The 23,512-nt window shown below is 35.6% G+C and overlaps 7 protein-coding genes and 1 long non-coding RNA gene across 8 annotated transcripts; all 8 read right to left on the reverse strand.

Annotated features, from left to right (window-relative positions):
• Positions 1-731: 731 nt before the first annotated feature.
• LOC125868665 (auxin-responsive protein SAUR21-like) lies at positions 732-1,446 on the reverse strand. The gene has a single exon (XM_049549265.1). The coding sequence runs from the start codon at positions 1,128-1,130 to the stop codon at positions 873-875; it is 258 nt and encodes an 85-aa protein (XP_049405222.1). The 5' UTR covers positions 1,131-1,446; the 3' UTR covers positions 732-872.
• Positions 732-23,506, reverse strand: LOC125868740 (uncharacterized). Its single transcript, XR_007446745.1, has 2 exons — positions 22,693-23,506; positions 732-766 (listed from the first exon to the last, which is right to left on the reverse strand). It is a non-coding gene; the product is annotated as an uncharacterized LOC125868740 (long non-coding RNA).
• LOC125868708 (auxin-induced protein 15A-like) lies at positions 2,298-3,040 on the reverse strand. The gene has a single exon (XM_049549298.1). It carries the CDS (start codon positions 2,718-2,720, stop codon positions 2,472-2,474), a length of 249 nt encoding a protein of 82 aa, XP_049405255.1. The 5' UTR covers positions 2,721-3,040; the 3' UTR covers positions 2,298-2,471.
• LOC125868693 (auxin-responsive protein SAUR21-like) lies at positions 3,939-4,699 on the reverse strand. Its single transcript, XM_049549286.1, has one exon. The coding sequence runs from the start codon at positions 4,423-4,425 to the stop codon at positions 4,177-4,179; it is 249 nt and encodes an 82-aa protein (XP_049405243.1). The 5' UTR covers positions 4,426-4,699; the 3' UTR covers positions 3,939-4,176.
• LOC125868476 (probable pre-mRNA-splicing factor ATP-dependent RNA helicase DEAH5) lies at positions 7,430-11,333 on the reverse strand. The gene is given in 2 exon segments (XM_049549112.1): positions 7,430-9,625; positions 9,627-11,333. Coding segments are annotated over 2 exon segments (3,522 nt in total). The 5' UTR covers positions 11,192-11,333; the 3' UTR covers positions 7,430-7,668.
• LOC125868647 (auxin-induced protein 15A-like) lies at positions 13,529-14,062 on the reverse strand. The gene has a single exon (XM_049549253.1). The coding sequence runs from the start codon at positions 13,976-13,978 to the stop codon at positions 13,718-13,720; it is 261 nt and encodes an 86-aa protein (XP_049405210.1). The 5' UTR covers positions 13,979-14,062; the 3' UTR covers positions 13,529-13,717.
• On the reverse strand, positions 14,981-15,529 carry LOC125868659 (auxin-induced protein 15A-like). The gene has a single exon (XM_049549260.1). It carries the CDS (start codon positions 15,448-15,450, stop codon positions 15,193-15,195), a length of 258 nt encoding a protein of 85 aa, XP_049405217.1. The 5' UTR covers positions 15,451-15,529; the 3' UTR covers positions 14,981-15,192.
• LOC125868483 (intracellular protein transport protein USO1-like) lies at positions 17,072-19,391 on the reverse strand. The gene has a single exon (XM_049549118.1). The coding sequence runs from the start codon at positions 19,276-19,278 to the stop codon at positions 17,308-17,310; it is 1,971 nt and encodes a 656-aa protein (XP_049405075.1). The 5' UTR covers positions 19,279-19,391; the 3' UTR covers positions 17,072-17,307.
• Positions 23,507-23,512: the final 6 nt, after the last annotated feature.

Here is a 23,512-nt window from a genome sequence, read left to right on the forward strand (position 1 = left end):
TAAAAGAGATAGTAGGTTGAATTTTATTACTACTTCCAAAAGAGAGCTGACTTTCTTCATCCCCTAGAACATTTCCACTAGTAGCATCCATAATGATAAAAATTCTCCAAGTTATGTTTTTTTTTCCTGAAAAAGTATGTTCATTGGTGGGTTATATATGTATAAAGCTTCCTAAATTAACTACTTTTTTACTTTTCTTTTTAAAAATATAAAATTTGTATGTTTATCCATCGAGCTGGACTAGTTTATAGCATTTCAATTCATTGTTAGTGTCAAAATACACTTAGTCTAAGATCCCTTTTCACGCATATACCCTAAATATAGGGCATAATCCTTTTTATTCAACACTTCACGACATATATATGTTATGTCCTACCAAGAAATAAGGTTAAAAAACAAAGCCATATTTTGGCATGTTTAGTTTTAATAAGTTCCCCTTGTAGATAACCCAATCTAATATGATATTGTTAATATCAAGAGATAAATAAAGTTGTAGATACTTGGAGCTCCACCTCCGAGGTCGAGGTAAGATATGCTTACACTCTACTTCTCGAGACTCCACATTATGGGACTACACTAGGTATGTTGTTGTTAATATATGCTCGGAGCTATATTAGATAGTCTAGTGCATATTGCAGGCCAATTGATAACTAATTGAAGTAAAACTGTTTAAACATAAACCAGGAAACACAATTTTAGTGAGAGATAATGAGGTATTTGTATTCTCTGAATTAGTCAAAAAGCACCAATCTTTGTGGTGCTAAGTCTCATTTAACTTGTAACTAATCAACTGTACAATATGGATCTCCAGCTTTAATTTGTATACAAAATTGTTAGACCCATAAAAAGAAAAAATGATCTTAACTATGTTCTTAAATCCTAAGCTGAGAAGTGATGGCAATAAAAATGTCTTCTGGACAGGGAATTGTGACACCACCCATTGGATGATCGAAGCCAAATTCTTCCTCTGCTTGACTTAGCAAGTCTTGAAATGAAGGTTGGCTCAAGTATGATAGTGGTATCACAAATCTCTTCTTCTGCTTCTCCCCAACATAAACAGCAAAATGTCCCTTGGGAACTTCTAGGGATGTCGAGGACTTCTTGATTATACGAGGTGCACGAATAGCCATGATCTTTAATTTAAGATGAGCAAAGTATGAAGAGAAAGAATACTTTAAGATACTGAAAGAACAGAAAAGCTTTAAGTAGTATTCTTTGTTTTGTGGAGAGTTGTGGTGGTGACAACTTCTCAAAACAAGTTTATATAAGCAAATGGCAAGTCATAAAATCTCATTATTTGTGGTGAAGAGAATGACATCTCAATAACCACATGGTTCTGTCTTCCAACTAATTGACAAGATTAATTACTTTAGCTCATATAAGTTCAACAACAATAGGTCCTACCTTTTTTCTCATACATGGAACAAAGGATCTCTCAGAATCAAATCCATAAACATGGTGGTGTCTTATGATGATTTGTGTCTGGAACACTATCCACTAGGACTGTAACATACCCCAGATGCAAACTGTCACGTGTCCATTTATAAGAGAAAACAAATCAATCATATGTAAGATTTTGACTGGTGGAGAGGCATTTGTTGTACTGTTGATTGACAATAGCACATGAAGTATCACATGGTTTTGCTACTCAACTCATTGTCAAGTATATATGATTTTAGGCCATTGTGCCTGAAGAACAGCAGGCCACAGACTAGATAGAGAACAGAGGATCTTTAGAAATCGAATAGATAAAAGGTAATTGTCTAACACATGATCTTTGATCAAATTATAACCATGTGTAATTGTCTTGTAATTCAACAACTCTACAATTAGAAATGAATTTACAGCAATATCTGACAAAGTTGTTTGGTCCCTCATGCTAAGGCATTTTGCAGGATCAACTAAGATAATAATTACTCGAATTATCTCAGCAGAGTACATGTTTCCAAATAACAGAGGATACAGAAGGCTACAATTTCCAAATTTCCATTATTATATGTCATAATCTTGTTATTGCCAGATATCTGTGTTCAATATTCAAGAAAAGTACAGATGCCATATCTTATTATAAGTAAATTAACTTACACATTTTAATCAGGAATGGAAATGCTTAAGATCTTGGATCAGATAAGAACAAAGAAAACCGATCAACAAGCTCATTGTACACAGAATTTTTATATTGCAATGAGTTAATCAATCAATATAAGGAATTGAATGGAACCATAGAAGTAAAAAACTATCATTGCTTCAATTTCGTTTTGAAGTAGAAAAGTGTCAACTTAATCAAGAGACAAAGGGTATTACATCTCCATTCTTTTATGGAGCTAAATTCATTAGTCTACCTAGTTAGACTCCCCTAATTCTAACGTCAAGTTACTGTTTCTTCTAACTCCTGAACTGTACACTCTGAAAATCCTGCTTAACATAGTTACAAAATTGTGTAAGCAAAAGAATGGGGATTGGTTTTCATCTCACTTCCTCAAGCGAGATGTAAGATTAATGAACAAATCCTCGGTGCAGGGAATTGTGACACCACCCATTGGATGATCAAAGCCGAATTCTTCCTCAGCTTGATTAAGCAAATCTTGAAACAAAGGTTCACTCAAGAATGATATCGGAATCACAAATCTCTTCTTCTGTTTCTCTCCAACATACACAGCAAAGTGACCCTTGGGAATATCTGAAGACTTCTTGATTATTCGAGGCATACGGATAGCCATGATCTTTTAGTTTTAATATAGATGAGAAAACAAAGAAAGAATATGTATCAAAGACCTCAAGAGCAAAGAAAGCTTTGAATACTATCAAGTTTTGCTGAGAGTTGTGGTGGTAGACACCTCTTTGAATGTGTTTAAATAGGCAATGGCAACTCATAGAATCCTGATATGTGTTGAAAATAAATTTGTGGGAACCAGCAGAAGACAATGTCACTGAAGTATCACATGCTTTTGCCTTCCAAGTGAATTAAATTAAGACACTGTTAGTTCAAGAACAACAGTCCCTACCATTGCTGTCAACTTGAGCAAGGCATCCTCATTTTGGAATTTTTAAATAAGATTCCGAACCTAGAGCTTATATTTTCCTGAATCACTAGGATAAAAACAAACTCTGAAAACACAAAAATGTCCTCTCTTATTATCACAAACAAAAGGTAACATGGGAGAGGCCTACCTTTGTCAATACTTAAAACACCAAATTAACATTAGGCCTTAGTTCAAGGACAACAGGCCCTATCACTCACAATAAAATGCTCAATATATCTGAACATAGCAAATTCTGAAGCGTTATGATTCCAAGCATATCAAACAATGCTGACAGCTTGGCATGTGAACACAGCAAAGTTAGCTTGTATTATGTATAGCTGCCTGCCAGCAAGTCCTTAAGTGAAAAATGATGTTAGAATAACTCAGTTCGCTAGATATGAGACATGTGAAACAACATCTTATACCCTGACAGGAAATTCTCAACTTTTGGTTAAATAAGAACAAAGAAAAAGAAAAAGAAAAAAAGGAGCTCAGATGTGCATCTGCTGAAGGTTGTTATACTCAAACGCTAGCTGAACTTCCTCTAGTTTGGTGGGTTAAAACATTTATTAAGTACATTAACTACTCCATATGAAGGATGAGTAACTTGAATAAAGAGACTCATTCTTTTGTAAGCAAAGCTCTTTCGAGATCCTAAGTTCCTAACTTCCCATTTTAATAGGAAGCTGTAGAGCAATGGTTGCGTTTATTATCTGTTATTTTTCTAACTGTAGCTTAGTTTCTAATTTCTATGTATAATTCCAGGTGTATTTGTTATTTGACTAACACAACAGAGTGCCTGGTTGTGGTCAAGTTACTTGATTCTGGTCCGTAAACGTTACCAAACCACAGGACGTGAGCATATGGAATCGTAAGGAGAAAAAGTATCAACGCAAACTGAATGGAACAATAAAGTGATAAAGATTCAATACTTCGATATCTTTGAAGTAGAAAAAAATGAAGTGTTATTCATCTCTTTGACATGACATGAATAACAATCAGCCTTTACAGAGATAAGTTCACTAATCTACCTAGTCAGACTTTAGTAACAACTCTCATTCTTACATCAACTACTATTTTCTCTAAATACTAAGTGTACAGACTGAAAATCCTGCTTTGCTGCTCTACAAAAATGTGAAAGAAAGTTTCTTCATCAGTTTCTCAAACGAGAAGTAAGGTCAATGAAGATGTCCTCTCTGCAGGGTATGGTGAGACCGCCCATTGGATGATCAAAACCAAATTCTTCCTCAGCTTGACTGAGTAAGTCTTGAAATAAAGGTTGGCTCAAGAATGATATGGGGATTGCAAATCTCTTCTTCTGCTCCTCCCCAACATACACAGCAAGATATCCCTTGGGAACATCTCCAAATTTCTTGATTATACGAGCCATACGAATAGCCATTATATTTAGTTTTAGAATAGATGAGAAAAGAAAGAAAAAAATACTGAAGACCTCAAAAGCAGAGAAAGCTTTGAATACTTTCAAGTTTTGCTGAGTGTTGTAGTGGTAGACACCTTCTCGAAAGTGTTTATATAGGACAATGGCAACTAAGAGAGTCCTGTTAATCACTATTCTGTGGGTACCATGGAAGACAATAGCACCTGAAGTAACATGGTTTTGCCTTTCAACTCATTGCCAAAGTATTGGTGACTTAGGTCACATCAACTCAAGACAACAGGCCCTACCTTTAACGTTGCGTTCCAAGAATTATTTATTCTAAAAAATATATGGATTATCCACCACTACATACCAACAGAACAATGGAAGTGGGATGTCCAGATGCTTCTTAACCTGATCCTGAATTTAATCCAATCTTACAACTTGGGTTAAAAAAAAATTAGTGGAGGTTTCAGAAATACCAGACAAGTCAATGATGACAGCTTGGCTTGTGGATACTGTTAACTTGTGTTGCAGCCAGCCAGGAGCTCCTTAAGTGAAAAATGATTCTGTAAGTAGCTATGTAGATATGAGAATTTGATAAACTCTAAACATAATAACATGTACCAAAGGAACCATGTGTCCTGCATATGAAAATAATACTCCCTCCCTCCGTCCCTATTTACTTGTCCATATTTCCTTTTTTAGTTGTCCCTATTTAGTTGTCCATTTTGACAAATCAAGAAAGGACAACAATTTTTTTTCTATTATACCCTTATTTACACTTCTTGAAAATTGTAAAAGTGTATGTTGTTTCCCTCCAATTTATTTCACTTTAATTCAAATAAGTGGTTGTAATTTTGAAGTGAAAAGTTGTCATAAGGGTAAAATTGTAACTTCACTGTGCTAATCATTGTTGCCTTAATCTGTGTGTCATTTCTAAAGTGGACAACTAAAAAGGGACGGAGGGAGTATTATTATCTTATATTCTGACAGAAAATTCTGAAATTTCGGTCAAATAAGAACAATGAAGACCTACGTTCAAGCTAGATGTGATTCTTCAGTTAGGTCATAGGACACAAAAGCTTTCACATTAAGGAAGTACTCCAGATGAAGACCATCAGAAATGCATTCGTGCAGATTTTTAATTAGAGGCTGAACATGTAGCTTTTAAATTTAGTTACAAAGACTTGTTCGCAGGAGCGTTCCAATACAAGTGTGTGCAATTAAACCAGTATGGCAACATGCAGTTCTTTGTTAATATCAAGAGTATTTTGAACAATCTTCATTTAAGTACCAATAGCTATCCTATGTGACGCCTGTTCATAGGTACAATCAATACGGATGAAGGATCTATGTACCATAAATGTTATCACATCATTTAGTTTCCCTATATGACACTCAGTTGACTTCTTACTTCCCAAAAGCTTCAGCTTTAGTACATTTGAGCTAGAGTAATCATAGTGGCTCACATCAGCATAATTCCAGATAAAATTTCAATTCTACTCATCCTTTGTCTAACCCAAAAATGTGACCAGTTTGGGCCACTTTAAACTTGATTCTGACTACACATGAAACTTTGGCGCAGATATTCGATGAGAGGAATTAGAGAATCACAAGGAGAAAAAATTCAATACTAACTGAATAGAACCATCATTCATTCAATACTTCAATTTCTTTGAAGTATAAAAAAGCAAGTCGTTTGTCGTTTGACATGGACTAACAATCAGTCTTTGTGGAGCTAAAGTTTCACTAAACCTACCTAGCTAGTCTAACATCAAAAATTGTATTCTCTATACAGATTTGTGTATCCTTCTTTACTACTCTACAAACTGTTAAGAAAGTTTTCTTTTTCAGTTCCTTAATTGAGAAGTGAGGTCGATGAAGATGTCCTCTCTGCAGGGAATTGTGAGACCACCCATTGGATGATCAAAGCCAAATTCGTCCTCAGCTTGACCGAGCAAGTCTTGAAATAAAGGTTGGCTCAAGAAAGATATCGGGATCACATACCTCTTCTTTTGATTCTCCCCAACATATACAACAAAATGGCCTTTGGGAACATCTCCAGATGTAACAGATTTCTTGATTATACGAGGCATGCGAATAGCCATGATTTTTTTAGTAAAACCTCAAAATCAGAAAAAGCTTAGAATACGTTCAAGTTTTGTTGAGAGCTGTGGTGGTAGACACCTCTTTGGATGTGTTTATATAGGCGAAATGGAAACTAAGAAAATCCAGCTGATAGTGAAGAGTTATTTCATGGGCACCCACAGAAGACAATAGCATCTGAAGTAACATGGTTTTGTCTTCCACCAAATTGTCAAAGTATTGATATCTTCAGAACATATCAGATCAACACATAAGGCCCTACTTTTTATCTTTAGTTGGAACATAGCATGCTTCACAATCTAAATGCTAAAGAAGAAATGTAGCCTAGCTGTGACTATTCATGTCTACATATACTCCCAGACATTTCTTGTCATTTAAATGGTTTTCCGGTATACATTTCCTTGAAATAGATGGAAATCACAACCTACCAATCAGAAATGCATTTGTGCACATTTTTTATTCGTGATTTGGGATTTTTTAGGAAACAAAGAGTTGTTTCACCTTCAGAGGCCGAACATGTAGCATTTATATTATGTTAGAACTTACAAGGACTTGTTTGCAGGAATGTTTCAATACAGGTGTGTACCTATCTGGTATGGGAACATGAAGCTTTTCATTAACTTTAGGTAAATCAAAACGGTGGAAGGATCTATGTAACATATATATTAGTATATCACAACATTTAGTTTTACTATATTACAGTCGGTCAGACTTTTTATTTCCCAAAAGCTGCAGCTCTTGTACATTTGAGCTAGAGTAACCATAGCATGCTAACAGCAGTACAGTTCCATATAAAAAATATTAATTCTACTCATCCTTTGAGTGACCTGAAAATGTCACCAGTTTGGGCCACTTTAAACTTGATTCTACACAGAAGGCACTTAAGTAGTCAAGCTTAACCATTCATACTTCGAAAATGAAAACAAATTGAAGTTCAATACCAGAGATTATTTCCCTAGCAAAAAGCATACAACAGATTTGAGTCCACTTCAGTGAAAACTGTAATAGGTCAAGTGGGGAAAAGGCTTATATGAAAAAAGTGCTCCTAGTGTCAAAAGTTATGTTTTAGATTGACCATATATATGTCACTTTTACATAAACAAACAGTGGGTATTTCATTAAACCAACACAGAACATAAAAAACAAAAAAAAAGGATATCACGCTCGGCGTTTACTCAATCGCCATGAGTTTGGCTCGTTATATCTATCATAAAGAGGTTCAATACGTTCCTGTCTCTTGCGCTTCGTTAATTTTGTTGGGTCAGCCGTCTTGAAGAATCTTGGTGCCAACTCAACAAGCCATTTAGGATCTACCACGGTCACCTCGCGCATGTACTCCTTTGTTGTCATAACAAGCTCGTGATAAATAACCCAGTCCGGCTGTCTTTGGAAAAGAGCACTGCTAGGATGAATGTAAACTGGCTGGTTCTCAACTAAAGTTCTATAACCCTCTTGAGGATCCTTTCTAGCAGCATGAAAAAAGAAACCTGCTCCAATAGCCTTCTGGATCTTTGCGAAGTTCTTTCCGGCACTCACAACATCCAATTTATACTTGTCCATGATGGAGAGCAACTGTTTTCTGACATCCTGTGCCCTCCTAAGTGATCGTGACTGGACAAAATTTTCAAAACACCATGGACCGGAAAAGTTTTTCGCTTTCCAAGCCTCATAAACAGCAAGCAAGGTAAGATGATCACCCTCAGGCTGAAAAAATTTCGCCTTCTTCTGATCGGCCTGAGCTTGTTTTTCCCTTGGTCGGTAAAAGACGTTTCCAGTTTGAATCATAGCAATGATGGTCAAGATCTCATCACTACAGCCGAAGTCCACACTAGCAAGAAGCATCTTGGACAAAGGAGGATCTAATGGAAATTCTGCCATTTTTCTTCCCAGTTTCGTCAGAAGCCCCTCTTCATCCAGTGCTCCAAGAGTGTAAAGTTGCTCCATGGCAGATATGAGAGCCTGAGGGGTAGGTGGGTCCATGAAATCAAATGACAAAAGATCATTAATACCCATTGCTTTCATCATAATAACGGTGTTCCCAAGATTTATCCTCTGGATTTCTGGAACTGCAGTAGGAGACATTTCACTGTGGAATGCACTCTCAGTATACAGACGGTAGCACTTCCCAGGTCCAGTTCGTCCAGCACGCCCTGCTCGTTGCTTTGCTGATGCTTGTGAAATTGGGGTAATAACAAGTGAATCAAGACCCTGTTTTGGATTGTAGACATTTTGCTTTGCAAATCCAGGATCAATAACATAATATATACCGTCAATTGTCAAAGAAGCTTCAGCAATATTTGTAGCAACAACAACTTTTCTTTTCCCAGGAGGGGCAGGATCAAAAATTCTGGACTGCATTTCACTGGGCAAGGCACTATAGACAGGTAGTATGATCAGTTCAGGAACATTTTTACCTAGTCCTTTCATCCTCTCATAGAGACACTGGCAAGCATAATCAATCTCCTCTTGACCAGTCAAGAAGAGGAGGATATCACCTTCAGGTTCTGTCAAGTGGATCTGCATGACAGTAATTAAAGACGCATCAAGGTAATCACTTTCTGGCTGCTTTGTGTAGAGTATCTCAACTGGAAAAGTTCTTCCTGGGATTGTAAAGATGTTGCAGTCAAAGAAATAACCAGAAAATTTCTCTGCATCCAAAGTTGCAGACGTGACAATTAGACGAAGGTCAGGTCTTCTCTTCATAAGCTGCTTAAGCAAACCAAAGAGAACATCAGTGTTAATCGTTCTTTCATGTGCTTCATCAAGCATTATGACTGAATACTGGGACAAATTATCATCAATCAGGATCTCCCTCCAAAGCATACCATCAGTCATATATTTGATAACAGTTTCTGGCCCAGTACAATCTTCAAAACGAATAGCATAACCAACCTCTTCACCTAATCGACAACCAAACTCCTCAGCAACTCTCTTAGCGACTGATGTCGCAGCCACTCGACGAGGTTGAGTACAGCCAATTTTTCCCCTCGTTGTATACCCTGCCTCGGCTAGATACTGTGTCACCTGTGTTGTCTTGCCAGAACCTGTCTCACCAATGACGACCAGGACCTGGTTATCATGGACAGCCTGAACCAGTTCTTTCTTCAATTTGTAAAGGAAGACTCTGCCTCTGCTCCTGGAGGGATAGCTTAGACCTCTGGCCAAAGGTCACGGCTTTACCATAAGCATCTTTCTTCCATTCTGGCATGTCATAGGCAGACAAACCAACACCCCTCAGCTCCTGTGCCAAATGCCTCTCACCTGTCTCTGGCATTGGGTCTTCCCATGGTCTGTTGAGATCCTTTGGGATAGAATCAAGCATCGTTCTCTGTTGCTGCTCCCTTACTTCCCTTCTCTCCTTTATCAAAGCTGATTGTAGTGCAGCAGCACGACTCAATGATCCTTCAGGATTTTTAAAAATTTTGACAGGAGACATATCAACTGAATAACGACTCTGCCCTTGCAAGAAAGGGGGTTCATCTTCATTCAATTCAACCTCAAGCTCTTCATCAACACCACCTTCTTCCTGATATAGCATTCCATCCCCTTCTTCATCAAACATGGGATGTTCCTGGACCCCCAGGACACCTGCAGCAATAAGTTGTTTCGCTTCCCACCTTTCAGGTGAACTCATCCTCTTCACAGGTCTACGTGATGGAACTACATCCTCTTGCTCCGTAATCCTGATTCCTGACAGGCCAATCCTGGTCTTAGATCCCTCATTATTCATACCTGAAGGATTTGTTGTCAATCCACCATCGCCGGAGCTCTTCTTCAATGGAAGCAGATCCTTTCCTGTATTCTGATCAACATCTCTCATTGACAAACTCAGCTTCTGCCCACTAATAGAGATAACCTTCACAAAAACTTCCTGGTCCCGTTTTACTAAATCTTTGGCATTACTAACCCTTCTAGTAGCAAGTTGTGAAACATGCACCAAGCCTTCTTTCCCTCTAAATTCATTCAGCTGAACAAAACAACCAGAATCCATCACCCTTGATACCCTCCCCTTATATACTGCATACAACTCTGGCTCATCCACATGATGCCTCGATTTTCTCCTATCCCTCCGATCATCATCCCCGTCTTGCTCATAATCATCTCTCCTACCCTTTGCATATACATCTCCATCTCCATCCCTGTCTCTGCGCCTTTCTGAAGCCCTACGTTCAGCTCTACCATCATCTCTACCTCGATCCCTACCCCTATCCCTATCCCTGTCTCTACCCCTTTCACTTCTATAATCTCTATCCCTCTCTCGCCTCCTATCCCGTTCTTCTCCCTCCCCATCTCTCCTCTTACTATTAGCCTCCAACTCAATCTCCTTCTCCAATTCCTTAACCCTATCCCTATTATCTCTGATTTTCAGAGCTGAAAACTCGGAATCATTGCCATCCTTGTTCAACTCCTTCTCCAACTTGGACTTGGCACTAGGAGGCAAAATAGCATGGATTATAGTGAGCAATGTTTTTACGAAATAATCGGGCATTTCAGCACCACTTTCTTTCAATTTGTCATCAAATTCATCTACTGTTAAGCAATTTCTACCAAGCTCAGTTATAAATTCAGCTAGAACCTTATCACCAAACCCTAAATGTGCCTCCAACTCAGAACATACCTTAGAAATTAGCGAGAGGTATTCCAATTTCTTCAACTCGTTTTCTGCGATGTCGGCTCCCATCCTTCAGACGAATAGCTCCTGAAGAAATCTTACGGTAGACTTGCCGGCGTCGCCGACGGAGTTAATTTACAAAGAGAGATAAATATAGAAAGAGAGTCTAGAGAGAAGGAGCTCAATTTGACTATTCAAACTTGACTTTGTAGAGTTACAAATTATTAGGATTTTTCCTCTTCCACAAAAATAAAAGGTTTTAGAGTGTTGACATTATTTTATTTTCACAGACAAAAAAAAACACGTTTAGAATCCTATTTCCTTTTTAAAAATTTCATAAAATTCAAAATAATAAGTTAGAGTACATAGCAATTGAAATTTGAGTTAATTACAATTACCTCCATTTTATTTAACTTTAAACTTTTTAATTTACTCTTATATAAATACTAGTCCTGGGCACATGCGTTGCACGTGTGTCCCATGCTAAATTATGTGGAGTTGTTATGACGATATATATTTACTTAAACATGTATGTTGCCCATGTATCTCATTCTTAATTAGTATAAGAACTTTGAAAACATTATAATTTGTGTGTGATAAGTTGCACAAAAATTGAAGATTTGCATATGTAATAAGAAGTTGTTGTCGGATGTGAATTGTGTTTTGTAAAAATTGCACATAAATTCGATCAACACATACCTTTCTTATGATAGCTAGTGGATTATTATCAATTTTTTGGTGTACACCTAAAAAAAAAATAGTTATTATTAGTGATAAAAATAATAATTGCTCAAATATCTAATCGATGTATATAAATCATAATTATTATAGGTACGTGTACCCCTTGCCTAATTCAAAGTTATTATATGTTAGCTTGGTAAAGAGTAGAAAACAAAAGAAACAAAATAATATCGTTAACATACATGTCTGATAACAATGTTTTGAGGCAAAGGGAGATAAATAGATTATTAGAAAAGTTAATACATAGGAAGATGGAAAATAGAAATAATTAATAATAACCAAGGTAATTTACATTGTATTACAATGAATTTGAAGCGTATGTAATTAATTTATAATGGTGAAACTAAATTGCACATTCTAAAAAATAACCAAACTTTATCACTAAAACTACAAATTAAATTAACTATTTGTAGTTCATTTTATAAAATCATGAATTGACTATCACTTCTATATGAAAAGAGAAGGCAAAGGAATGGTGATTACATTAGGAAATAAATCATTGTTATATTTTTAAGAGTGAAATCGAAAATTGGAAAATGAGAAAGGAAGACTGCAACAATCATATGGAAAATTCAAATGTGCTTACAATATAAATCAACTCTAAATATGTCTTTTTCACGATATTTGGAATGTCTTTTACTAATATTTCTTTGAAGGAACAACCACTCCAATTATGAAACCCCATAAACAGTAAAAAAAAAAAATCAAACTAAGAAAGCATCTATATTATTAAAAAATCAGGGATGAATTATAAACGCACGTACCTTATGATTTACAAATGAGAATAATATGAAAGAAAAAGTATTCACCTAAATGTCCTGTTATAAGCAAAGAAATACACTACATCAAACATGAAACAAAAAAAAAATAATTAAAACAATGAAAATAAAATGAGGGGAAAAAATATATCATAATATAAGCAGCCCTATTACCTTATATGATAATTGCATTTATATAAATTATATTAAGTGCACAAAAAAGGAATATGAAATGGTATATCCAGGAAGTGCTTTCATCTTCATTCAATATATATAATTATATAGAGTATTAACTTAAGATTTAATTGAGTAATAAATTGGGGAAGAGGAAAGATTAGATAATTTAGACAGTTTTTGGTATTGGGTAAGAGGAAAGGTTAGATAATTTAGAGAGTTATCGGTCTATTTTTTAAAAAAAAAATGTAAATGAAGAAAGGAAAGGGTTTTTTAATCCTAACAAAAAAAAACCAAAAGTTTTTAAGTATCAAAAAATATGATCTGATCGTTGTCTCTTTGATTCTTTTTATTTTTCTATTTATTATTTTATTATACAAAACAATTAAAGATTAATAAGTATAGAATTATATTACAACATTTATTAAAAAATCTTTTTTTTTAGTTGAAGGGTATTTTTGTAATTCAACTTTTAACTTGGGAGCTTCCCACTTATAATAATATATGATAAGTTTAAATAACACAAAATATATAAATATACCTTTTAACTTGGTTTAAGCTAACATTTATGCCCTCCAATTTTGGGTGTACACATTTAAACTTATATAAAATTGAACAAGTAAATATACACGTCCTACCTGACATAATACACGTAAGACACAAAATTGTTATGTTCACAAAAATTTTCAACAAGAATACTGAAAACTAAATTGGCTAAAGAATGAATCTGAACAAATTTCATTTGTTAAAAATTGTGTTGTATATCTTTTAGACATTAGCTAAGCTACTGAAAATTACATTCAAAATTGGGATCTACTGTTGCAGTTCACAGTTGCTCCCTCTATCTAATTTTCAGTAACATGGTACAAATAATGTGTATTTCCTAATTCTCTAATGTACAAACTGTAAATCTTGAAAAACCTCAGATCCTATTCAAGTGAGAAGTAAGATCAATGAACACATCCTCGCTACAGGGAATTGTGACCCCGCCCATTGGATGATTGAAGCCAAATTCTTCCTCAGCTTGACTAAGCAAGTCTTGAAATAAAGGTTGGCTCAAGAATGAAATGGGAATTACAAATCTCTTTTTCTGCTTTTCCCCTACATAAACAGCAAAGTGGCCTTTTGGAACATCTCTAGTTGTAGAAGACTTCTTGATTATACGAGGCATACGGATAGCCATGATCTTTTAAGCAAATGATGAAGAGAAGAATTACTGAAAAAGCACAGGAAAAGCTTTGAGTAGTTATCTAGTATTGCAGAGAGTTGTGGTGCTGACTACTTCTCAAAACATGTTTATATAAGCCTTTGGCAAGTCATAAAATCTCATGAGAAGAGCCATTTGAGCAAGGCATCTGTTAAGACAATGACATATCAATTACCACATGGTTCTGTCTTCCAACTAATTGACAAGATTAATTACTTAAGCTCATATAAGTTCAAGAATATTAGGTACTACCTTTTTCTCATACATGGAACAAAGGAACTCTCAGAATCAAATCCATATTCACTATGACTATAGCATACCCCCAGATGCAAACCCTGTGTCCATTTATGCCAATCACACTTAAAATTTCACTGGTGCAGAGGCATTTTTTGCACTGTTGATTGACAATAGCAGATGAAGTATCACATGGTTTTGTTGTCCAACTCATTGTCAAGTATTTATGATTTTAGGCCATTGTGCCTGAAGAACAGCAGGCCCCACTGCTTCAAATTACTAGACAGAAATCAAAATTGTTAACATTGGGTAATTTTCAGGTCTTGACCTTTTGCTCAGAGATGTTTTGAACAATGGTAGTACCAACTGATATAAATGTTTAATGGCCAACATGTATGTGTCTATGTTCTACGAATATCCGTTGAATTATGAGTCAGTCATAACCTTATTATTGACAGAAATTTGAGTTAATATCAAGGGAAGTGTAGATATTATATCTTATTAAGAGTTAATTAATTTGCATCCATTTTCTATTGCACTGAGTGTTTCCACAATCCAGCAGCTCTAGTACATGTTAAGTTCAATTTGAAACCGCAAGGATTAATTATCATGTTGCTAATATGGTAGAGACTATTGACCATAATGTCACCAATTGAATGGGTTATGCCCACTTTAGAAGACCAGATTCCAGCTTATTTGATTAGCATACTATGAGAGTGACCAAAACTTTTGTATTGCAATGAATTACAACCATAGAAGTAAAGAGGTATATTACTTCAATTTCTTCTGAAGTAGAAAAATGTGTCCCTAGTCAAGAGACAGTAGAGACATCCATTCTTTATGGTGCTAAACTCATTAGTCTAACTAGTGTTTCTTCTAACTATTGAACTGTACACTGTGATCCTGCTTTACAGCTTTACAAAATTGTGTATGAAAAAAAGGGACTAATTTCCTTGTCATTTCCTCAAGCGAGATGTGAGATCAACAAAAAAATCCTCACTGCAGGGAATTGTGACACCGCCCATTGGATGATCAAAGCCAAATTCTTCCTCAGCTTGACTAAGCAAGTCTTGAAATAAAGGTTGGCTCAAAAATGATATAGGGATTACAAATCTCTTCTTCTGCTTCTCCCCAATATACACAACAAAATGGCCCTTGGGAACATCTCCGACTGTAGAAGACTTCTTGATTATACGAGGCATACGGATAGCCATGGTTGTTACGTTCAATCTAGATAGAAAAGAAGGGAAGAATTAGTATGGACCTTGAAAGCAGAGAAAAGCTGTATATGGTTCCAAGTTATGCTGAGAGTTGTTATGGTAAATCCTTCTCTGTATGTGTTTATATATTGGCGAACGACAAGATGTAGAATCCAACTGATGTGCACTGGATAGGTCTGTGGGAACCAGCTAAAGACAATAGCACCTGAAGTATCACATGGTTTTGCCTTCCAACTCATTGCCATACATACGATTTATACATTGAGTTAGTAGCAAAAGGCCCCACTGATTTTCACAACAAAGACATACTAGTTGTTGTTCAAAGGTCATAGGTCCTGCAATGTTTCTGGTTAAAGAAGAAAAAACTAACCAGTGACTACTTGTGTTGTGTCCCTGCTGAGCATGGGTGGACCTTAGCACTATTTATTTGATGATTGAGAAGCATTTGGTTTCATAAACAGTACCTGATTATTGTACTCAGAAACATCCTAATAATAGCTGGTAAAGGCATTTGATTAATATCTGTATGAAAGACAGTAGCACATGAAGCATCATATGACTTTGCCTTCTATATGTACTTGTAATTTAAGACCATTTTTGGTTGCATATGAAGTATTATGACTTTTATGACTGCATATAGGGAAAAGCACATCCGGCAAATGAGGAGTACACAACCATCATTAACGAAAAATAGAAGCTAGACAAAATTTCATAGGTGAATGTCCGTTTAGAAGTGCCGAGAGACAGTAGCAAATTTATATATAACTCAAAACTTGTTGTAAGAGGCAGGAACCTGTTGATTCTTATTTTAAAAGCATAAGAGAAGCTAGGAATTGAAGCATTAAGAATATTAAGAACTTCGCTGAAATTGTTTAGTTAATCTTTATGTGAAATCATATTCTAGCCAGCATTATAGAAGTGAGATGCAAGGCCTTGTAAACTGACGGGTCAGACTAACGTACATTTATTCTAAAGATAACTAACCTTAAAGCCTAATATTTCCAAGAAGTAAGTGCAGAATGACTTTAAAATAGCTCTCTAGAAATGCGAACCTGATCACAACAAATATCAGAATAGGAACCTGAGAAAAATCACGAGACATATGAAATGGGATCTCATATCCTGACAAAATTCCCAATTACTGGTTGGTTGTGAATTACTGAAACTTGGTCTTCTGGTGGGTTTAACAATGATATAGTACATTAGCTACTCCAGATGAAGGATGGTTGATAAAAAGTCTTCTCCTTTTATTAGTTGGATTAACTATATATATCCAGCTGTGAAATAAAAATCTGAATTTCATTCGAGCACATTGTTAACTAGTGGTTTGGGAGTTGGGAAAGCAATGATCTCTCAACCTTCGTAAGGAGAAAACTAGAAAACCGCAGGACTTGAGCATATGGAATCATAAGTAGGAAAAATACCAATGCTAACTGAATGGAACCATAAAGTGAAAAAAGGTCAATACTTCAATATCTTTTGAATTAGAAAAATTTAAATTCATTCATCTCTTTGAGAACTGCAGCAGAAAAGTGATGTTGACATGGATAACAATCTTTCAACTGAGGCATACTTGTTGTTTGTTGCTGTTATTGAAAACATAGAGAATTTCTAGTATCTTTTCTGGAAACTAAAGGGACTTGATATTATTTCATACGGAATGATGAAAAAAAGGGTCATAGATGGTTACATATGATGTTGAAACAAGCTAACAACAGTCAGATTGTCAAGCCTAGGCCATGATACCAGCAGCATCATGTGCCTTCTTAAAGGTAAACTATGGGAACAAAACTCAAGTCATTTCTTCGGACTTGTCATTACCAGTTTGGGTAATACTAAGGACTCCCTTACTCAATGGCCACGAGCAACATAGGCAAGAGAAATTGCAGCAAAAAGTGTTGTTGCTGAAGATAACATGGTCCAGAAATTCTTCTTTTTTTGTGCTTGAGCTACTGAAAACTGCAAAAACTCAACCTGCCTCTGCATCTCCTCAACTTTGTTCTCTTTACTCTTGATTGCATTTGTGATGGCCTCCAACTCTGCTTCATAAGGCTTGACATCTTCCCCATTCATTTGTTTTTCACCAACCACACTGCCACTTTCTCCTTCACCATCCGAGCGGATTGAATCTGCAGCAGTCCTCAAAGCATTCAAGATTTCCTCAGAATTGCTATTTGCCAACTCAACCTTGCACTGCATATCACTAATTTTCTTCTGTGCTTCGCCAAGTGAGGTTTGCGCAAAAGCAATTTCCTTGTTCAACACTTGACATTGAGTTTCCAACTCTTTCTTTTCTCTAACAACATTGAGGTAATCAGCCTTGGTTTGCTCAACCTCCTTCACAATTTTTTGAATGTGATTCTCCATTTCTTCAATCTGTTTCTTCATGTTTATACCATTCTGTTCCTCGTGGACAAAATGCTTTTGCATCTCATCCTTCTCAAGGGTAACTCGCTCGAAGGCAGCCTTATACTTACCAACTTCAGATTCCAAATTCTTCACCTTCTCTTTTTGACCATTGCAAGACACCTCTAATTCAGAAATAGAATTCTTGAATTCAGCTAATTGTTTCTGCAGTTCAACAATTTCAGTCTCCCTTCCAACTTTAGCCTCTTCCATCTCATTCTTCTCTGTAACCGTTTGCTCAATCTTCTTCTTCTCTACATCTAATTGCTTCAATGCCTTGTCTAGTTCCTTCTCAACAAAGGCCTTTTCTTCAATCAAGTTCTCAACTCTGATCTCTTTCTCATTGTTTCCCGTCACAAGTTCATTTATCCTCTTCTCCATCTCCTCTTCCTTTCTTAAGCCTTCCAAACACTTCTTCTCTAACCCAGCCAAATTTTCACGCAATTTAGCCTCCTCCTTTTGCAAACTCAGCACCATATCGTTAAGACCAGCGACTGTGTTTTGCAACTCACCATTCTTTTTCACTTCTGCATTTCTCTCCACTTCAATCCCTTCTTTTTCCCTAACAATCCCATCAATCTGCCCCCTTAGTTCTTCAATCACTTTATTCGAACTCAACAGGCTATTTGCAACCAATTCCTTCTCTCTCACCATGGATTGGATCGTGTTTTCTCTGTCCTTGATTTTCTCCGTGAGAGCATTGTATTCAACCCTTAATTTCCCAACTTCTCCTTCAATCTCCTTCTCTCGCTTCTCAGTTTCAACCAATCTCACTCTCAATCTATCTGCTTCCTCTATTTGGGTGTCAAGTTTCATTTTCATTTCATCCTTCTCCTTACGAATCCCCTCCGAAACATTCCTCTCTTGGGCAACCTCATCAGCAACAGCATTCAATTTCTTCCTAAGGCTTTCAATCTCACTCTCCTTTCCAGTCAACAGCTTCTCAATCTCACCCTTCTCTCTCAAAACATCACGCATTTCTATCTCTACACTCTTCAGCTTCTTCTCCACCACGTCATTCTGTTCACGAAACCCATTCCTCTCATTCTCAATCACCTCAGCATGGTAACCAACCTGCACAGCAACAAACACAGACACCAATTTCTTCTCAATCTCCAGCTGAATAACCTGTTCACTCAACTGAGTCAACTCGGTCTGCAACTCGCTTTTCTCCGAGTTAGACCTTTTGAGTTCCGATTCCAGAGACCCTTTTGCCTGCACTAGTGAATCCACCTGTTGCCGTTTCTCAATAGTCTCCTTGAGTAGCATATTGTTGAGGTTCTTGAGATTCTCAAGTTTCTCAGAAGCTTCTTCCATGGCAATGGAATGATTGTTTTCTTTCACCTGATTTTCCTTAACCACTTCAGTGGGGTTTTGGGGTTGATTATCTTGCGGGGTCATCTTCTTTTTGGCCATTGTGTATGGCGTTTGGCTTAAGGATTTTTGTGGTGGGTTTTGCTTTTCGGTAAATGGAGAAAAGATTGAAGATGAGATAAGAAGATTGAGCGGCGAAGAGCACTCTAGGGTTTATTTCAAAAATTGCACAAAGCGCCCTATTTCCACGGCGCCTTTAATTTTTTTGAAAATTTCGACGCAGGCTATTTTGTCAATTTCGAGGCAGCCACTTATTTTTATTTTTTTTATATCCATATTAAAATTACTACAATATATTATATTAGTATAAATTTAAATAGGCAGATCTTCCATTTCAAAATATGGAAAATGAGCTTACGTATGTGTGTTTGGCATGATAGAAAATGTTTTTCCCGAAAATATTTTTTAGGAAATAAGTGGAGTCTTTATTTTTATTTTTTGTGTTCGATGTATATATAAAAATATTTTCTTATTTTATATTACTTGATCTATGTTAATGTAACATACCTCTTCAGAAAATTTTAATTAAAAATAAATTTTATTAGATTAACCTTACTAATGATGATTGGGTTTTATTTAAAATTTGACTACTACAACATTACGTAGTTATTTAATATTAAAAATAATAATGATTTATGGTACAAGTACACAATTGGCTTCTAGGCCAAAATATTTGATATGTAGCTGATGTCTTTTGTGTTTTGCTTGCTTTGAGTTCCATTTGATTTTCAAGCAAAATTAAAGAATTGAAAATATATCAACTCAACAAGCATGTGAGGTTCATATTATTTTAAAGAATTAACAATTTTTATCTTCGATCATCTATAAATTAATTTTGTGATTCAAAAACACCTTATACACACTCTAAAAATTAAATTAACAAAAAGTAGACTTACCCACCTCCAGCCTAGCACCCCCAAACTCTATCTACAACTTTTTTTAAAAAAAGATATGACGAGAGGAAGCTGCTCGGATAATAAACATCTCTCACTTTCAACCAAAGAACAAAAGTGGGCACTCCTGGAGGGAGGGGTAAAAAAAAAAATACAAAAGAAAGAAAATGAGAATTGTTCGTGACAGAAAAATTATGCTTGGTATGTGGATATTATATTTCAATCACTTTATAATTATATACATGTTATAAGTTGTATATGCACTGTATGTATGCATTATACAATTTATATACACAGTATATATGAGCACTGAATGTGTTATAAATAATGTATATGCATTAAATGCAACGTAGATACACTTTTCATACAATATATATATACATATTATATACATTTTTATCTATACCCGTCATAGGCATTATAATCTTTCACACTCATATTTCTGTATAATTCGTGTATAATAAATATATAATTAATGTATACTCAGTTTGTATTATTATCTCGGGCACAAAATCACAAAATAATTACGGTCAAACAAGAATGCAGTAACAAAAATACATCCCATACCCGAAAAATTAATAACCCAATCAGGTTTCCAAATTTTAATAATTAGAATTATAAATAATTGAATATAATATGTTTTTTACAAATTCAAATATTCAAAGGATAAAATTATTCTAAAAAAGGACTTATACGGTTCTACCACAATAAATAATTTTGATCTGGCGGCTCAACATATATTACTAGAATAATTTAAATATTAAAATTATAAATTTATAAAATCAAATTATTTTTGGTTAGTGTAAAATAAGGAAACCTGAATTCGTATGGGAATGGGATTACAGTTTTAGGAAACTTTTTTTCCTTTTAGATTCCGAGTTGGTTTCGGAAGTTAAAAAAAATGTCTATATATTCCAAACTCTGTTTCTGTGCAACCAAATTCTTAACTTTGTTTCTCTTCTTTTGTTTATTTTTAATTTTCTAGCAAAAATATTTCAGTTATGGCAGTAGTGTATTTCAAGTATAAAAGCGCTAAGGACTATGATTCAATTCCAATTCTTGATCACTTTATTTCTGTTGGGAATTTGAAATCAAAAATATTTGAATCCAAGCGTTATGGTTGGGGTAAAGATTTTGACCTTCTTCTCACCAACGCACAAACTAACGAAGATTATGTTGATCATGCCACTTTGATTCCTAGAAATACAAGTGTTTTGATTCATCGCCTTCCTGGATTACCTTGCTTCCCCATACTAATTAAAGAGGACCCCAAGCAAGTGTTGTGTAAACAGGAGGAGGAGGTTCATTCAGTTAAAAAAGACTCCAAATATTCTCAAGATATTGATTATGATGATTTTGGCGATGATGTCTATGCAATTCCAAAAGTAGTAGTGCCAAGTCAATTAGGTAATCCAGTGCCCACTAGTACTAGTAGTATAATCAAGAATTCAATAGGAAACACATCACTTGAGTATAATAACACAAGATCAGCTGGCTTTAGTGTTGGACAAGGTGGAATGGAATGGAAAAACCCACCACCGGGGTATGTCTGTCATCGATGCAAGGTGCCTGGGCATTTCATTCAGCATTGCCCTACAAATGGTGACCCCAATTATGACATCAAGAAAGTAAGTGCAAGTGTTGCTGTTTTGATGGCAGCTTTTACTAAGGAAGTTGAAGGATTGTCATGTTCTTCATCGTCTTCTAAGCGTTCCTATACAGATATACCACCAGAGCTTCACTGCTCATTGTGTAAAGGATTAATGAAAGATGCAGTTATAGCAAGCAAATGTTGTTTTAGTAGTTTCTGCGACAAATGCATAAGGAATCATATTATGTCTAACTCTGTTTGCGTATGTGGGGCTAGAAATATACTTATTGATGCTCTCTTGCCTAATTTGACTCTAAGAGCCACAGTAAACAGAATCTTACAGTCTAATAGCACTACTTCTTCAGAGTCATGTAGGACGCGGGTAGAAGAGTTTCCACGAGCTGTTGAAGAAGTAAATATGAAGAAAAGGAAGAAACCAAGTGATGATGTTGCTGCTGTTAACATGCAACGGGATGTTGAAACTAGAAAATTGGGTTTTAAAAGGAATAAGTGTGAGATGAGCAGCGAGTTTTCAAGTGTAATTACTTATTGAGGGGTCAAAATATAAACCACATTTTGTAATATTATCGAATTCAATACAATGTTAGTTGTCTCTAATATTTTTCCTTTCAAGTTAGATTAGTAATTTTATCTGTTTGATCACACATAATTTGATATCTCCTCTATATTAGTGACATTAGAACGCAGCATGCGATGCACTATTTAAATAAGATAATCTCAATGTTATTAATTCGCAGGAAGCAAACTACATTAATTCGAAAATGTCTGGTATTACACAAGTGCCTGAACATTGAAGTCTTATTTCAAATACAATTTCACAGAATACTTTGCAAATGAACTAAAACAATGGGTTAGAGTTTGCACATTGATATAATGTTGAATCTGTGTTTTTTGAATTAGTCTTTGTGAGTCAAAAAGCACCAATCTTTGTGGTGGTAAGCTTCATATAACTTCTATTTAACGAACTGGACAAAATGAATCTCCTACTATCGTATACAAAGTTGTGAGATCTAGAAAGGAAAATTGATCTCAAATATATACTTAAATCCTAAATTGAGAAGTGAAGTCAATGAAGATGTCCTCTCGGCAGGGAATTGTGATACCACCCATTGGATGATTGAAGCCAAATTCTTCCTCTGCTAGACTTAGCAAGTCTTGAAATGAAGGCTGGCTCAAGTATGATATCGGTATCACAAATCTCTTTTCTGCTGCTCCCCGACATAAACAACAAAATGGCGCTTGGGAACATCCAAAGAAGTTGAAGACTTCTTGATTATACGAGGAACATGGATAGCCATGATCTTTTAATTAAGATGAGCAAATGATGAAGAGAACAATTACTAAAAATTCTGAAAGGAAAGGAAAATCTTTGACTAGTTCTCTAGTTTTTTGGGAGAGGTGTAGTGGTTGTGGCTACTTCTCAAAATGTGCTTATATAAGAGAAGGGCAAGCCAAAAAATCTCCTCGATTTGTGGTGAAGAGCCATTTGGGTTGAGCATCAGTGAAGGACAATGACATATCAATTACCACATGGTCCTGTCTTCCAGCTTATTGACATGATTAATTGTTTTAGCTCATATAAGTTCAAGAACAAACAGTCCTACTTTTTTCTCATACATTGAACAAAGGATCTCTCGGAATCAAATCCATAAATATGGAACAGTGACATATGATGATTTCAAGGACTAAAATATATGCAAACTGTGTGTCCATATATTTAAGAAGAATAAGAGAAGACATGCCAACCTTATAGGATTTCACTGGTGAAGAA

The sequence above is a fragment of the Solanum stenotomum genome, chromosome 1, assembly GCF_019186545.1.
Source record: "Solanum stenotomum isolate F172 chromosome 1, ASM1918654v1, whole genome shotgun sequence".
NCBI classification, from domain to species: domain Eukaryota; kingdom Viridiplantae; phylum Streptophyta; class Magnoliopsida; order Solanales; family Solanaceae; genus Solanum; species Solanum stenotomum.

Coding starts and splice junctions, on each gene's coding strand:
- LOC125868665 (XM_049549265.1), bottom strand. CDS start 1,130: ATGGCTATTCGTGCACCTCGTATAATCAAGAAGTCCTCGACATCCCTA.
- LOC125868708 (XM_049549298.1), bottom strand. CDS start 2,720: ATGGCTATCCGTATGCCTCGAATAATCAAGAAGTCTTCAGATATTCCC.
- LOC125868693 (XM_049549286.1), bottom strand. CDS start 4,425: ATGGCTATTCGTATGGCTCGTATAATCAAGAAATTTGGAGATGTTCCC.
- LOC125868647 (XM_049549253.1), bottom strand. CDS start 13,978: ATGGCTATCCGTATGCCTCGTATAATCAAGAAGTCTTCTACAACTAGA.
- LOC125868659 (XM_049549260.1), bottom strand. CDS start 15,450: ATGGCTATCCGTATGCCTCGTATAATCAAGAAGTCTTCTACAGTCGGA.
- LOC125868483 (XM_049549118.1), bottom strand. CDS start 19,278: ATGGCCAAAAAGAAGATGACCCCGCAAGATAATCAACCCCAAAACCCC.